Source organism: Peromyscus californicus, unplaced genomic scaffold, assembly GCF_007827085.1.
Source record: "Peromyscus californicus insignis strain IS unplaced genomic scaffold, ASM782708v3 Scaffold_5__1_contigs__length_169319896, whole genome shotgun sequence".
Lineage (NCBI taxonomy): Eukaryota > Metazoa > Chordata > Mammalia > Rodentia > Cricetidae > Peromyscus > Peromyscus californicus.
The window spans coordinates 76,582,213-76,596,918 of NW_026294573.1; the positions used below are offsets into that span (position 1 = coordinate 76,582,213).

General features: G+C 38.6%; 1 protein-coding gene across 5 annotated transcripts in view; it reads right to left on the bottom strand.

The window, feature by feature from the left end:
- Positions 1-14,706, bottom strand: part of Kdm4c (lysine demethylase 4C) — a 206,503-nt gene that overhangs the window by 159,644 nt on the left and 32,153 nt on the right. For all 5 annotated transcript variants that reach the window (XR_008213975.1, XR_008213976.1, XM_052718457.1 and 2 more), the window contains one exon: positions 11,710-11,824. Coding sequence is in view for 3 of the 5 variants with exons in the window: in XM_052718457.1 (XP_052574417.1) it covers positions 11,710-11,824 (115 nt within the window). In the remaining 2 variants the exon portion in view is untranslated. The remainder of the gene's footprint in view (positions 1-11,709; positions 11,825-14,706) is intronic.

Below are 14,706 nucleotides of genomic sequence, written 5' to 3' on the forward strand. Positions count from 1 at the left end.
AATTTATTACAAAGAAATGGAAAATATTTTGAAGATAACTGTAGAAAAAAAAATTTCCCAAATGTAGGGAAACATGGACTTATCCACATATAAAAGGCATTTAAAAAAACAATTGGAAAAAGAAAAGAAACCCCCATGTCATACTACAGTTAAAACAGTAAATACATAGAACAAAGAAGTGTATAAAGAGCTATAAATAGAAAACCATCAAGTCACAAAAAAGGACAGGCCATCAGAATAACAAATAATCCCTCAACTGAAACTTTAAAAGCCAGAGGGGTATAGAAAATGCATTGCACATTCTGGAATACCACAAATACCAACCCAGGCTACAATACCTAGCAAATCTGTCTATCATGACTGGGAGAGAAATTAAAGAAATTAAAATAATTCACAATAAAAACAGGCAAAAAGATTAATGAACATCAAGCCAGCTCTACAGAGGATACAAGAAGAAATTCTTCAGAGTAAAGAAAGTGATAAACACAACCAATAGAGATATACAAAAGTTACAGGAGGAGGAACATAATACATTTGTTAAACAAAGAATCATTAGCAAAACAGCAAACACTACAAAATCAACAAAAGGAACACAGTTTTCAATAATAATTCTGAATATTAATTAGTCTCAATTCCCCAATCAAAAGATAGACTAGCTAGCAGACTTTACTGGGAAAAACAAAACAAAACAGGATCCATCTATTTGTCACTGGAAGAACAAGAAACAACAGACATGACTTAGCAGTGATTAAAAAGTCATTCTTGGAATGCAAAAATGAAATAAGAAGAAATCTCCATTTAAATGCCTAACAAAAGTAGTCCAGAGAGATAAGAGAACTCATTTCAGCCTTGTGAAAGAAACAATCTGTCAGGGACATTATAATTCTAAACATAACGCATTTGATAAAATATTAGTAGGTACAAAGGTAAAGATTAACCCTAACACAGTAATACTGCATGATTTCACTACCAGTAGCTCTTATTGATAAACAGTTCATTCCAACAAAAAACAGAGAAGTAGAGGATTTAAATGGCATCATAAACCAAATGGATTTAACAGACATCTATGGAACATGCCATCCAAACACTGCAGAAAACACACTTGTCTCAGGATTACATGGAATTTTCTTTAAAATAGATCATATATTAGGATACAAAGCCAGTCTCAACAAATACAGGAAAATTAAAATAACTTCTTGTATTCTGACTACAATAGAATACAGCTAGAAATCAATTGCAAGAAAAAAAACAAAGAAAACTCAGAAAGCCATGGATATTAGACAATACATTACTTGATGAAATGGAGCCACTAAGGAAATCAAGAAAATTTAAAAAACAAAACAGAAAAACCTAGATAGAATTAGATGAAAATGAAGATACAACATACGAAAATATCTCTAAAAATGTGCATCACCCCTAGCTATTATGAAAATGCAAACATCAATACTACTTTATGATTTCATCTTATACTACTCAGAATGGCAAACAATCAGTGAAACAGATAATAAATGTTAATGGGGTGTGGGAAAAAGGGGACCCTCATTCACTGTTAGTGGGATTTCGAACTGGGGCAGTCACTGATTCTTAAAAGGCTGAAAAATAAATCTACCATATGATCCAGACAAACCATTTCTTAACATATGTCCAAAGGACGAGACATCATACTCCACCAATTTCTGCTCAGCCATGTTCACTGCTGCTCTATTCATAACAGCTAAGAAGAGGAAATTACCTAAGTGTTCTACAACCAATGAATGGATAATGAAAATGTGGTATATATGCACTATGGAATACTATTCAGTGGTAAAGAAAAACAAAATCATAAACTTTGCAGGCAAATGGATGGAACTAGAAAAAATATATTAAGTGAAGTAATGCAAACATAAAAAGACAAATGTCACAATTTTCCTTATTGAAGGTTCCTGGCTCCAAATCTTTAGAAATGACTACATAAGAAAACCAGTAAAGTAAAAAGGCACCATTGTCAGGATACAGGAGTTGGAGTGCAATAGAGAAAGGAATAGCAAAGTACAAGTAATCTGATCAGGGAAATCGGGAAAGTGTAGGCTCCTTAAGGAATAGGAGGTAGGTAAATACAGAAGAAGGTGGGTAGAGGGTAAAGGGGAATGGCATGATACACGTGATCAAATAGGGGAAATAGGAAAGATGGGGCACCTTGGGGAAAGGGGATGAAGGTTAATACAGAAGATGGAGTGTAGCTAGAGTTTTCCTGCCTGGCCCACAGTCAGGACAAATCTCTCTCACCTGCCAGTCCCACAGCTGTCAGACCCAACCAAGTAAACACAGAGACTTATACTGGTTACAAACTGTATGGCTGTGGCAGGCTTCTTGCTAACTGTTCTTACAGCTTAAATTAATCCATTTCTATAAATCTATACCTTGCCACATGGCTCGTGGCTTACCGGCATCTTCACAAGCTGTTTCTCATCATGGTGGCTGGCAGTGTCTCTCTGACTCAGCCCTCCACTTCCCAGCTTTATTCTCCTCCTTGTCCCGCCTACACTTCCTGCCTAGCCAATGGCCAATCAGTGTTTTATTTATTGACTAATTAGCAACACATTTGCCATACAGAACATCCCACAGCAATGGAGGGAGGGAGGTAAAATAACAATTTGGCTGAAAAAGCCACAAGATACCATACTACTAACTTATCTAGAAAAAAAAATCCTACAACATACATAATTCAATGTATAAATTATATAATTTTAATGAGCTTTTCTCTTCTGGGCTGATGGCATTCCCTTCAAAGGTCAAAGACTACCTAAGAAAAACCCCAATACCAGACATGAGTAACTTTCTTTTGTGTTCTTGGCCAGGGCTATCTAAGAGACTCCTAAAACATACAGGCTATTGCTTTTGCCCTTAGTTGCCCCATAGAAGTGGAGGTAAGTCCCTACTGATGAAACACCACGCAGTCACAGCCAGAGGCCCCTGAGCTGGAACTGACCTGAATGCCTCCTCCCTGAGGACAAGCTTGCATGGTACCAGAATGGAGCAAGCAAGCTTCCAAAGGAGGGAAGCAATCAACAGTCCTACCCAGCTATGATACATATGAACCACATCAATGACCAGCATGGCATAAGAACCCTGCAGATGCAATAGTACAACACATGCCTTAGTAGTAACCAACTGCTCTCTAATTTGACTTAACATCCACTAAATAAGAGGGAAACCATGCTTGGTACTAAAAACCGTTACTCAGTGCTAGTGAAATCATGGTCATAGGAGGAGAATCTACAACTAATAATTTACTAGACCAACATAATTCCCAATTATAATCTATAAATATTTGTCTTTATGCCCACAGATAAGTATAGTCTTTACCCTTTAATGAGGAAACTTATCTGTGCAACAGAAGAAACACTATATACTACATGCATCAAAATGCAGATTTGTGGGGCCCAGTACCAATGGATACATCTATAAAACAATCTTACAACTAAGACTGAGGAAACACTGCAGAAGAGGGGCAGAAAGACTGTAAGAGCCAAAGGATCAGGGACATTGCTCTGAGATTATTTCCCCTAGCAACATAAGAAGCTATACCCATAAATTCTGACCAACATGACTGCCCAAACATGAGCTGAAGAAGGACACTAACATACATGCAGCGCTGGATGGGAAGAAGCAAAACTCATGAGGCCTCCACTCTACACAAAGAACTACAGGCAACTGAGGAAAGCTGAGAATGGGATGGGTGACCATTCACAACAAAGAGCACACCAATTGGTTGCTCAGTGCCAACAGTCAGCCCTGAAAACTTACACTGTGGTGATATTATGTTCCCCAATATATTGTGCACCCTAATAAATTTATTTGGGGTCCACAACAGACTGCTGGCAATGGTAGAGATACAGCCCGAACTGACCTACTCGGGTGATGGGATGGCCAAACACCCTAATTGTCATGCTAGAAACCCCATCCAACTACTGAGGGATAAGGATGCAGAGATCCATGGCTAGTCCCCGGGTGGATCTCTGGGAGTCCAATTAGCGAGAATGAGGAGGGTTTATATGAGCGAGAATTGTTGAGACCAAGGTTGGATAAAGCACAGGGACAAATAGCCAAACAAATGGAAACACATGAACTATGAACCTATGGCTGAGGGGTCACCAACTGGATCAGGCCCTCTGAATGGGTGAGACAGTTGATTGGCTTGATCTGTTTGGGAGGCATCCAGGCAGTGGGACCGGGTCCTGTGCTCATTGCATGAGCCGGCTGTTTGAAACCTGGGGTCTATGCAGGATCGCTTGGCTTGGCCTGGGAGGAGGGGACTGGACCTTCCTGGACTGAGTCTACCAGGTTGAGCTCAGTCCGCGGGGAAGGCTTTGCCCTCGAGGAGGTGGGAATGGGGGGTGGGCTGGGGGAAAGGTGAGGGGGGCGGGAGGGGGGAGAACAAGGGAATCCGTGGCTGATATGTAGAACTGAAATGTATTGCAAAATAAAAGTAAAAAAAATTAAAGAAAAAAAATTTATCTGGGGTCAGAGAACAGAACAGCCACTAGACAGACATAGAGGCCAGAAAATGGTGGCACTCACACCTTTAATCCTATCACTTGGGAGGCAAAGATTCATCAGGATCTCTGTGAGTTTAAAGCCACACTGGAAACAGCCAGGCATGGTGATTCATGCCTTTAATCCAAGGAAGTGATGGCAGAAAGCAGAAAAAGATATAAGGCGTGAAAACCAGGAACTAGAGCTGGTTAAGCTTTTAGGCTTTTGAGCAACAGTTCAGCTGAGACCCATTCAGAAGAGGACACACGGGCTCCCAGTCTGAGGAAACAGGATCAGCTGAGGAATTGGCGAGGTGAGGAAGCTCAGGCTTATTCTGCCTCTCTGATCTTCTAGCGTTCACCCCAATACCTGGCTCCAGGTTTGTTTTCATTAATAAGACCTTTTAATATTCATGCTACATTACACACAAGTAACATTATATGGACTCAAATGGTTATATTAAAAATATAAATGTATATATAAATACATATATGTATACAGTAACAATTGAAAAAAAAGAGGCCATGAATTTGAAGAAGAATAGCAAGGGGTATAAGGGAGGGATTGATTGGGGGAAAGACAGAAAAGGGGAAAAAGCTGTTATTAATATACAATCAATGAAAAGAAACACAGAAAATAAAGAAGGAAGAAACTGAGGAAGACACTAGCAAATGAAAGGTCTTCCAATGCTTATAGAACAGAAAATATAATATTGTGAAATGCTGTCTATATATTCAATATAATCCCCATCAAAATTTCAATACCATAATTCACAGTATGAAAAAAATGTTAAAATGTGTATGGATGCATTAAAAAAAAACCAGAGAGCCAAAGCCACTAGAGCAAAAAGAGTAATGCCCCAGGTATCAGCATATCTGATTTCAAGTAAAACACACCAAAGCTAATTAAAAAAAAGCATCAGTGCATCAGTATCATGCTACCATAAAAGCAGGCAGGTGAATCAATGGAATAAAACAAAGAAGCCAGATATAAACCCAAACAACCATAGCTATACGATTTTTCACAAAGACATGGATAATATACTCAGAAGAAAAGTCAGCATCTGAGCTGGGGCAATGGGTCAGTGGTTAAGAGTGACTACTGTGCTTCCAGAGGGCCCAGGTTTGGTTCACAGACACACACATACACAGAGAGACAGACACAGAGACAGAGACAGAGAGAGAGAATATGATACAGATAAAGAAAATGAAATAACAGCATCTTCACAAATGGTGTCAAGAAAACCATATATGTAGAAAATTGAAACTAGAGCTTTTGTCACCCCACAAACAAAAAAGAACTCCAAACAGATCAAAACCATTAACATAAGACCTGAACCTCTATAGTGTCTAAAGCAGCATTTCTTAGCCTGTGGGTCACAACCACTTTGGGGTCAAATGGCCCTTTCACAGGAATTGAATATCAGATGTTTACATTACAATTCATAACAGTAGCAAAATTACAGTTATGAAGTAGCAATGAAATAATTGTATGGTTGGGAGGGGTCACCACAACATGCAGAACTATATTAAAGCGTGGCAGCATTAAGAACCACTGTTCTAGAGGAAAAATATTTTGAGATATTGAGGCATAGCTGAGGACTTCCTTAGTAGGACTCTAGTGGCTTAGGAAATAAGACCAAAAATCAACAAATGAAAAAATACAAAGGATTTATACTGCAACAGTAACTATTGAGTAAAGAGGCTTCTTGAAAGGATGAGAAAGTATTTGTGAGCCACACATTTGACAAAGGATTAATAGGAACAGCACCCGCTACACACACACACACACACACACACACACACACACACACACACACACACCAAATGAACATCAAGACAACCATAATCCAATCAAATAATGGACTATAGAAGTGAAAGAATTCTCAAAAGAAGATCTACAAATGGATAACACATATTTTAAAGAGGTTCAACCCCATTAGTCATCAGGGAACTACTAGAGGTTTGAGATTCAACCTCACCTCAGTCAGAATGATTATCAAGAAACCAAATGTCAACAAATACTGGCAAGTGGGGAAAGGAGAACCCTGAGTTATTTTAGTGGTAGTGTAAAGTGGTGTATCCACCATACAAATCAGTGTGGAGTTTTCTCACAAAAGTATCAATAAAGAACTAACATATGACTCAGCTATACCACTCCTAGGCTTACACCCCTAAGAGTTTGTATCCTACTATAGAATGTAGTAGAATATTATTTTAAGGTGTGTTACTTTTGCTTATGGTTGTTTGTTTAACTCTGTGAAGCTGTGTTACTGTGCCTGTGTAAAACACCTGATGGTCTAATAAAGAACTGGCCAACAGAAAGGTAGGAGAAAAGATAGGCAGGTCTGGCAGGCAGAGAGAATATATATATGGAGAAATCTGGGAGGAGAGAAGTAGTAGCCAGAGAAAGAGGAGGACATCAGGGACTAGCTACACAGCAAGCCACAGAGTAAGAGTAAGATTTACAGAAGTAAGAGAACGGGAAAAGCCCAAAGACAAAAGGTAGATGGGGTAATTTAGACTTAAGAAAAATTGGCTAGAAATGAAGCCAAGCTAAGGCCAGGCATTCATAAGTAATAATAAGTGTGGTGATATTTTATTTGTGCTTTGATCAATAAAGCTTGCTTGGAGATCAGGGGGGAAAGGTCAGCCATTTTAAGTAAACAAAGTCAGGCAGCACACGCCCTTAATTCCAATCACTTAGCAGGTAGGGTCTCCATGTGTTCAAGGCCATACTAGGGAACAGAGCCAAGCATGGTAACAACATGCCTTTAATCCCAGTACCAACTATAGAGACCTGGAGGTCTGTACACACAGGCAGTGACAAGAAAGTGAAGTAGCTAGGCTAAGAGCCAATGAGAGGGCAGAAAAGCAAAGCCTTTAAAGGCATAGGTAGACAGGAAGTAGCAGGCATTTGGAAGCTGCAGAGTTGGTGAGGTAAGGTTGGCTCGTGGCTTTCCCTATTTCCCTGATCTCTAAGGCTTTCACCCCTATATTTGGCTCTGTGCTTTTTATTTAATGAGACCATTTAGAAATTCGTCTACAAATAAGCCTTCCTGTGTGAATTTATTTGGGAGCTGGGTGGTGGGCCCCCCAAAAAGAACAAAAACGAACAACAATAGAGACACCAACACAACCATGTTCATTGATTTTTATTCACAATAGCTGTGTGGGTAAGAAAATGTGATCCATATACACAAACAGAGATTTTATTCAGCTATAAAGAAAAATGGAGTCCTGAAACTTTCAGGAAAATGAATAGAATTGGAAAATAGACTGAGTGAGTTAACCCTATGTATGTTTTCTCTCATCCAGAAACACTAATTTCAGTTTTTTGGATTTGTCTATTTGTCCCTGTAGAAGCAGGAGGTTAGAATGTGACCATTGGCAGTAGTGGAGGTTAGAACAGGCATTAAGAAGTGGGGAATAAGCCGAGCGATGGTGGCGCACGCCTTTAATCCCAGCACTTGGGAGGCAGAGGCAAGTGGATCTCTGTGAGTTCAAGACCAGCCAGGTCTACAGAGTGAGTTCCAGGACAGCCAAGGCTACACAGAGAAACCCTGTCCCAAAAAAAAAAAAAAAAAAAGAAAAGAAAAGAAAGAAAAAAGAAATGGGGAATAGTAGAATATATGTAATTTGAAAGTACAAGGAAAGAGAATATTACAGGTTCAAGCAGGAATGGGAGTGGGAGAGATTGGGAAGTAGATGGAGAAGAGGGAAGATTAACTAAAACTAAGGATTAATGTAAATGCCATGCAAGTTAATTTTTTAGCTGGCTTTTTTTTTTTATGTGCATTGATGTTTTGCCTGCAATTATGTTTGGGTTAGGGTGTCAGATCTCCTGAAACTGGAATTACAAACAGTTGTGAGCTGTCATGTGGTGCTCACACAACAATCTTGCTGGCCACCGAAAAATATATTATGATAAGCAATTATTCCTTTCTTTTTGAACAATTTTGGCTTTGTGGCATTTAAACTTACAGCTTTGGTAGCTTAGAGAACTTCATTCACCACATGGTGTTCTTGGACAACACATTTATCTGACATGAATTTCCTGCCTCAGCCTTGCAAGAACTGGGATTAGCCGAACAGTAGTGGCACACACCTTTAATCCCAGCACTGGGAAGCAGAGCCAAGAGGATCTCTGTGAGTTCGAGGCCAGCCTGGGCCACAGAGTGAGTTCCAGGAAAGGCGCAAAACTATACAGAGAATCCCTGTCTTGAAAAACAAACAAACAAACAAACAAACAAAAAACCGGGATTATAGGCATGGATGCAGAACTTCTATTAGTTTGAAGCAGACTAGGCTTCATAGTAATTTTGGCCTGCCTCAGCTACAGTGATCCTCTCAAAAACAAAAAAGGTAAACAAAACAAAAAGGTGGCATGGAGGCACATACCTATAGCTCCATCCCTGGGGAAACCAAAGCAGGAGGATCACCACACATTTGAGGCCAGGCTGGAATACATAGCAAGTTCTAGGTCACTCAAGGTTTCAGGGTGAGAACCTGACTTAAAAAGAGCGGTGGAGGAGGAGAGGAGGTACAAGGGAAAAGAGAAAGAAAGGGAGGGACGGGAAGGAAAGGAAAGAACAGGAGGAGACTGGAGAGGGGGACAAAAGAAAGGACAACAGGAGGAAAGAGAAGAAAGGAGAGAGAAAAAAAGATAAGAGAAGAGAAGGAGGAAGGGGAAGGGAAGTAGAAGCAGAATGGGAAAAAAAATCCCACAAAGAGCCAGTAGACCTGGGGGAGGGGAGTATCATAATGCAATTTAAAAACACAAGATAGCACAAGGTAGCACACACCTTTAATCCCAGCACTTGGGAGGCAGAGGTAGGCAGATCACTGTGAGTTCGAGGCCAGCTTGGTCTATAGAGCGGATCCAGGACAGCCAGGGCTGTTACAGAGAAACCCTGTCTCAAAAACAAACAAACAAAAATCACAAGACAGTACATGTGTACCTAACAGAACAGCTAAAATCTACAGAACAAGGAAGAGGAAAAACTCAAACATTGCTCCAAGAAGGGCAACTATAAACTGCAAAGTTTTCTTCTAAAGCCAGTCATGTGTTTATCTATACACCAACAGAAAGGTATGCTTCTATGCCTTAGGAATCATGTACAGAACATTCATAGAAGCCTTGTTCATTAAAAAAACAAAAATAGAAGCAACCCAAATGACTATTAACAAGAAGACAAACTATCTCATTCACAAAGTCAAATCACATACAGCCATTAAAATTAGTGAACTATAGCTACAAACAATACAGAAAAGCTTGGAAATGAAACAAAGAGGGTTGGTTGGTCCAACTCAGCTATAATCCCAGAACTGAGGGTGGGCATGTGAGAGGGCACAGGCAAAAGTATGATTTCAAGGCCAGTCTGGCTACTTGGCAACAAATCGTTAAAAGGGAGAAATGAAAAGAGAGAGGAAGGAAAAAAGAATATACATTAAATGATCCTAACTATATAAAGCTCAGAAACGGGCCACAATGAATTATATTGTTATAAGAAAAGAAAAAAGGTGTTACTATAATGTCAGAACAATAGTTTTCACTGGAGGAAGCTGGTACCTATAACAGGTAATGCATGCATAGAGGGGACAGGGTGCTGATAACATTCTTCCTGGAAGTCAGAAAAGTTGTTTCTGACAAAGATGTTCATGTACAACAAGTTGTAAAGACGTTTTAAATTTGTGTTTTGTGTACTGTGCTGACTAGTCTTATGTCAACTTGACACAAACTGTTATCTGAAAGGAGGGAACTTCAATTGAGAAAATACTTCCATAAGATCCAGGTGAAAGGTATTTTCTTAATTAGTGATAGATCCGGGAGGACCCAGCCCATTGTCTGTGATGTTATTCCTGGGCTGGTGGTCCTGGGTTCTATAAGAAAGCGGGCTGAACAAGCCATGGGGAGCAAGCCAGTAGGCAGCACCCTTCCATGACCTCTACATCAGCTCTTGCCTCCAGGTACCTGTCTGAATTTCTTTCCTGACTTCCTTCAATAATGAACAGCAATATGGGAAAGGTAAGCCAAAGAAACCCTTTCCTCCCCAACTTGCTTTTTGGTCATGGTGTTTTGTCACAGTACAAACCCTAACTAAGACATGGGCTTTTTAACTTGTTTTACTTTTCAAAATAAAAATATTTAAAATAATATAACAACAAAATTAAGGCAAGGGTTAGCAATGGAGGTCAATGCACTGAGTGAGTACAAGGAAGATTGTTAAGGAACAGAACATTTACCAAGGGACCACCCTAAAACTCACTCACTTATTAACTATATAGTGAAATTCATTCTTCCTCTATTTATTTATTTGTTTATTTTTTTACAGTTCAGGGAATTGAAATGCTCTAAAGGAATTCATCACTTTACCCTATATATAGGGGTAGGGGAATTACTATAAATAACATTAGAGAAATTCTGGTGACCTCAATATGACCTATAAGTTAGTTGATACATGAATATTCAATTATAATTTAAAGATACATGCTGATATACTAAAGATGAATTGTCATGATGAATATAATATTCATAGCTTAAAAAGACTATCACAGCATGTATTTTTTTTTAAAAAGAAAAAGAAATCATATAATTTATCTATGAAAGAAAAACATAAAATGTAGAAGGATGGAACGATAGTACAGCCAGTAAAGTGCTTGCCACCAGGCCAGTGGACCAGAATTTGATCCCCAGAATCAAAATGGCAGAAGAGGAGAACTGAGTCCTGATAGTTGTCCTCTGACTGTCAGTTTTAGCATGGCAACTGGGAGTAGAGGCAAAAGGATTGGAAGTTCAAGGTCATCCTCAGCTAAATAGTAAGTTTTAAACTAGCATGAACTATATAGGACTCTGGCTCAAAAGACAGAAAAGAGGGGTGGGGGAGATGCAGAAAATGACTCAGTGGTTAATAGTGAATGCTGATCTTACAGAGGACCTGAGTTAGGTTCCCAATACTTATAATCAGAGAGCTCACAACCACCTATTACTTCAAGTCCAACGGATTCAATGCCTCTAATCTCCACAACATTTGCACAAACATGCATATCCTCACCCACAGACACAAATACATTCACATAATTTAAGGTAATAAAAATAAATAACTACAATTGGGTACTTACTGGTTATCTAAAAATAATAAACAAAAGCAGTATCACCAACCTTTTAAAAACCACAACATAAATATAGATATACCTCATCATATATGCTCCCATTAATATCTGCTCCATAAATAGGTGCCACAAAAGTTAAGTTTTTCCAGTATTTGCGTTCCAAATCTTCATAATCCAAGTATCTTGGAGTACAGTATCTATAAAAAATTAAAAAATAAAAACCACAGACCAGTAAGGCAATTTTAAAGATTTTCCACCCATCTAATTTTATTTACTTTCTAAATAAAAATATTGTACACTCTCATAGTATCAAATTTAGTGAGTAACATACAAAAGCATTTATACTTAGAACTTTATAGGACTTTTCTTTATCAGTAAGACAAGCCCTTTCATAAGAATATTAATAAAGCAGTAAATTATAAGTCATTTTTAGCTTTCAAAGTATTTCTAAAATAATTATACAAGAACATTATACAAATTTATATAATATCTATGAAAAAACAGAGGAAAAAAACCTATATACAACTCCAAGACAGCAAAACTAAAACAAGATACTCTGCAGTTATTGGATTGGTACTGCCTAATATATTAGTGATAGGGGAAAAAAGAAGTCACTTATATAATTGTAGTGAAAGAATAAACTAGCACAATATAATATATGGCTCAGTAGTTAAAAGCACTGGATGATCTTCCAAAGGACCTGGTTCAATTCCCAGCACTTACATGGCAGCTCACAACTGTGTGAAATTTTGGTTCCAGGGAATCTGATACCCTCACACAGACATATATGCATACAGAACACCAATGTCATAAAATAAAGTCTTATACCCTTGATCTGAAATATAGAAATTCATCTTACTAGCACTGAAATGTGGAATGAGGAGGTATGCTGTAGTGTAACTAGAAATACAACAGGGATGAGTCACTTTGCTACAGTTGTGATAAAATACTCTGACAAAAGCAACTTAAAGAAAAGAGGGTTCACTTTAACAATGATGTTTGAGATGGTTGATCCACATGCACTTGCATTCCGGAATCCAAGAAAGACTAATGCTAATTCTCAGCTCAGCTCTCCTTTTCTTCCAATCCAGCATCCCAGCCCATGCAATGGTACTATTCAGTTAAGGTAGGTCTTTCCATCTCAATCTAATATAAATAAACCCTCACAGGCATGCCCAGAGGCTTGTCTTAGGTGATCCTAGATTCTGTGAAATTGGCAATGAATATTAACTATCATGATTGACTAGCCTGCAATTAATGATTAGAACATAAAATAAGATAGATCTTCTTTCTATTTAATGATATTAAAATATTTCCATGCTGAATATATCAGTTTAGAAATTACTGTATCTACTGTAATCCCGCCGATGCTTTTTAAAAAAAATTAAAAACAGAACTCTGGAGCTAGAAATGTACACCTAGCTCAGATGGAAAACTGCTTGTCCACCTGACAGGATGCCCTGGAGTTAACACAATCCCCAGAATTACCTAAACATGGCATGGTAGTACATGCCTATAACCTCAGCACTTGGAAGATGTAAGGAAAATCATAAATTAAAAAACAAAAAAAGGTACCTCAGCTACATAAAGAATTCCAGGCCAACCTGGGCTAGACATAGACCCTGAAAAACAAAAACAAACAACAACAACAAAAAAAAAAAAAAAAAAAAAAAAACCAGGAGAAAAGAGGAAATGTGTATTAAATTATTAAAATTAACAATTATCTTCTTGAACATAATGGTACATGCCTATAATTTCAGCATTCAAGTGGCAGAGGCATTAGGATCAAGAGATCAAGTGTTCAAGGCCAGTTTGGCTACACAGTAAATTCGAGGCCTGCCTAAACTACATAATATGTAGGGAAAAAAAGTCTGGAGAGCTCAGTGGTTAGCAGCACTCTTGCAGAGGACCAAAGTTTGGCTCCTAGTCCTCACAATGGGCTAGTTACAACTGCGTGTAACTCTAGCTCTAGGGAACCAACAACTCTAGTGTCCTTGGGTCCTGGCACTCATGTGCACATAGCCACATACAGATATACACACTATTAAAATTAAAACAATAAGTCGTGATTGTGGAGAGAGAGCTCTGCCATCAAAATTACTAGCTGATTTTCCAAAGGACTGGGGTCTGATTCCCAGCGCTCATATGGCAGCACACAATGGACTGTAACTCCAATCCCAGGGAATCCAACACTCTCTTCTGGTACCTACAGTCACTGCATATAAAGTCATGCACAGATATACATGTAGGTAAAACATCCATACACATAAAAGAATTAAAGTAAAAAAAATTAAAATGTATCTTTAAGAAAGTTATCTCAGGGGCTGGAGAGATCGCTCAAAGGTTAAGAGCACTGGCTACTCTTCCACAAGACCCAAATTCAATTCCCAGCACCCACATGGCAGCTCACAACTGTCTGTAATTCCATTTCCAGGGGATCTTGTACCCCCACACAGACATACATTTAGGCAAAACACCAATGCGCCTAAAATAAAATTAAATAACTTTTTTTAAAAAGTTATCTTTCCAGGTGGCGCGCGCCTTTAATCCCAGTGCTTGGGAGACAGAGGCAGGCGATTCTCTGAGTTTGAGTCCAGCCTGGTCTACTGAGCAAGTTCCAGGACAGCCAGGTTAACACAGAGAAACACCGTTTCAAAAAACAAAACAAATAAACAAAAAGCAAAAAGTTATTTCTCACAAAATAATTAAATAAATGCACTTCTCTGAATTTTTGGATTTTAAGCAATAATACTGTCACAAAAGATACTATGAAAGTCAACTTGATAGGATATAGAATCACTGAAAAGATGTCTGTGGGAGATTACCTAAAATATACTGAGTGGGACACCTACCTACCCTAAATGTGGAAAGTTCCATTCTATGAATTAGGTCCTGGACTGAATAAAAAGGAGAAAGTGAAATGCACCAGCATTCACCTACAGGGCTCTTTGTATTCTGACTATGGACTGCCTTTGCTTCCTGCTCCTGATGCTTAACTTTCCCAGCCATGATGGACTGTATTCTCTAGAACTTTAAACCAAATAAATTCTTCCTTACTTTAACCTTTGTCAGGTTATTT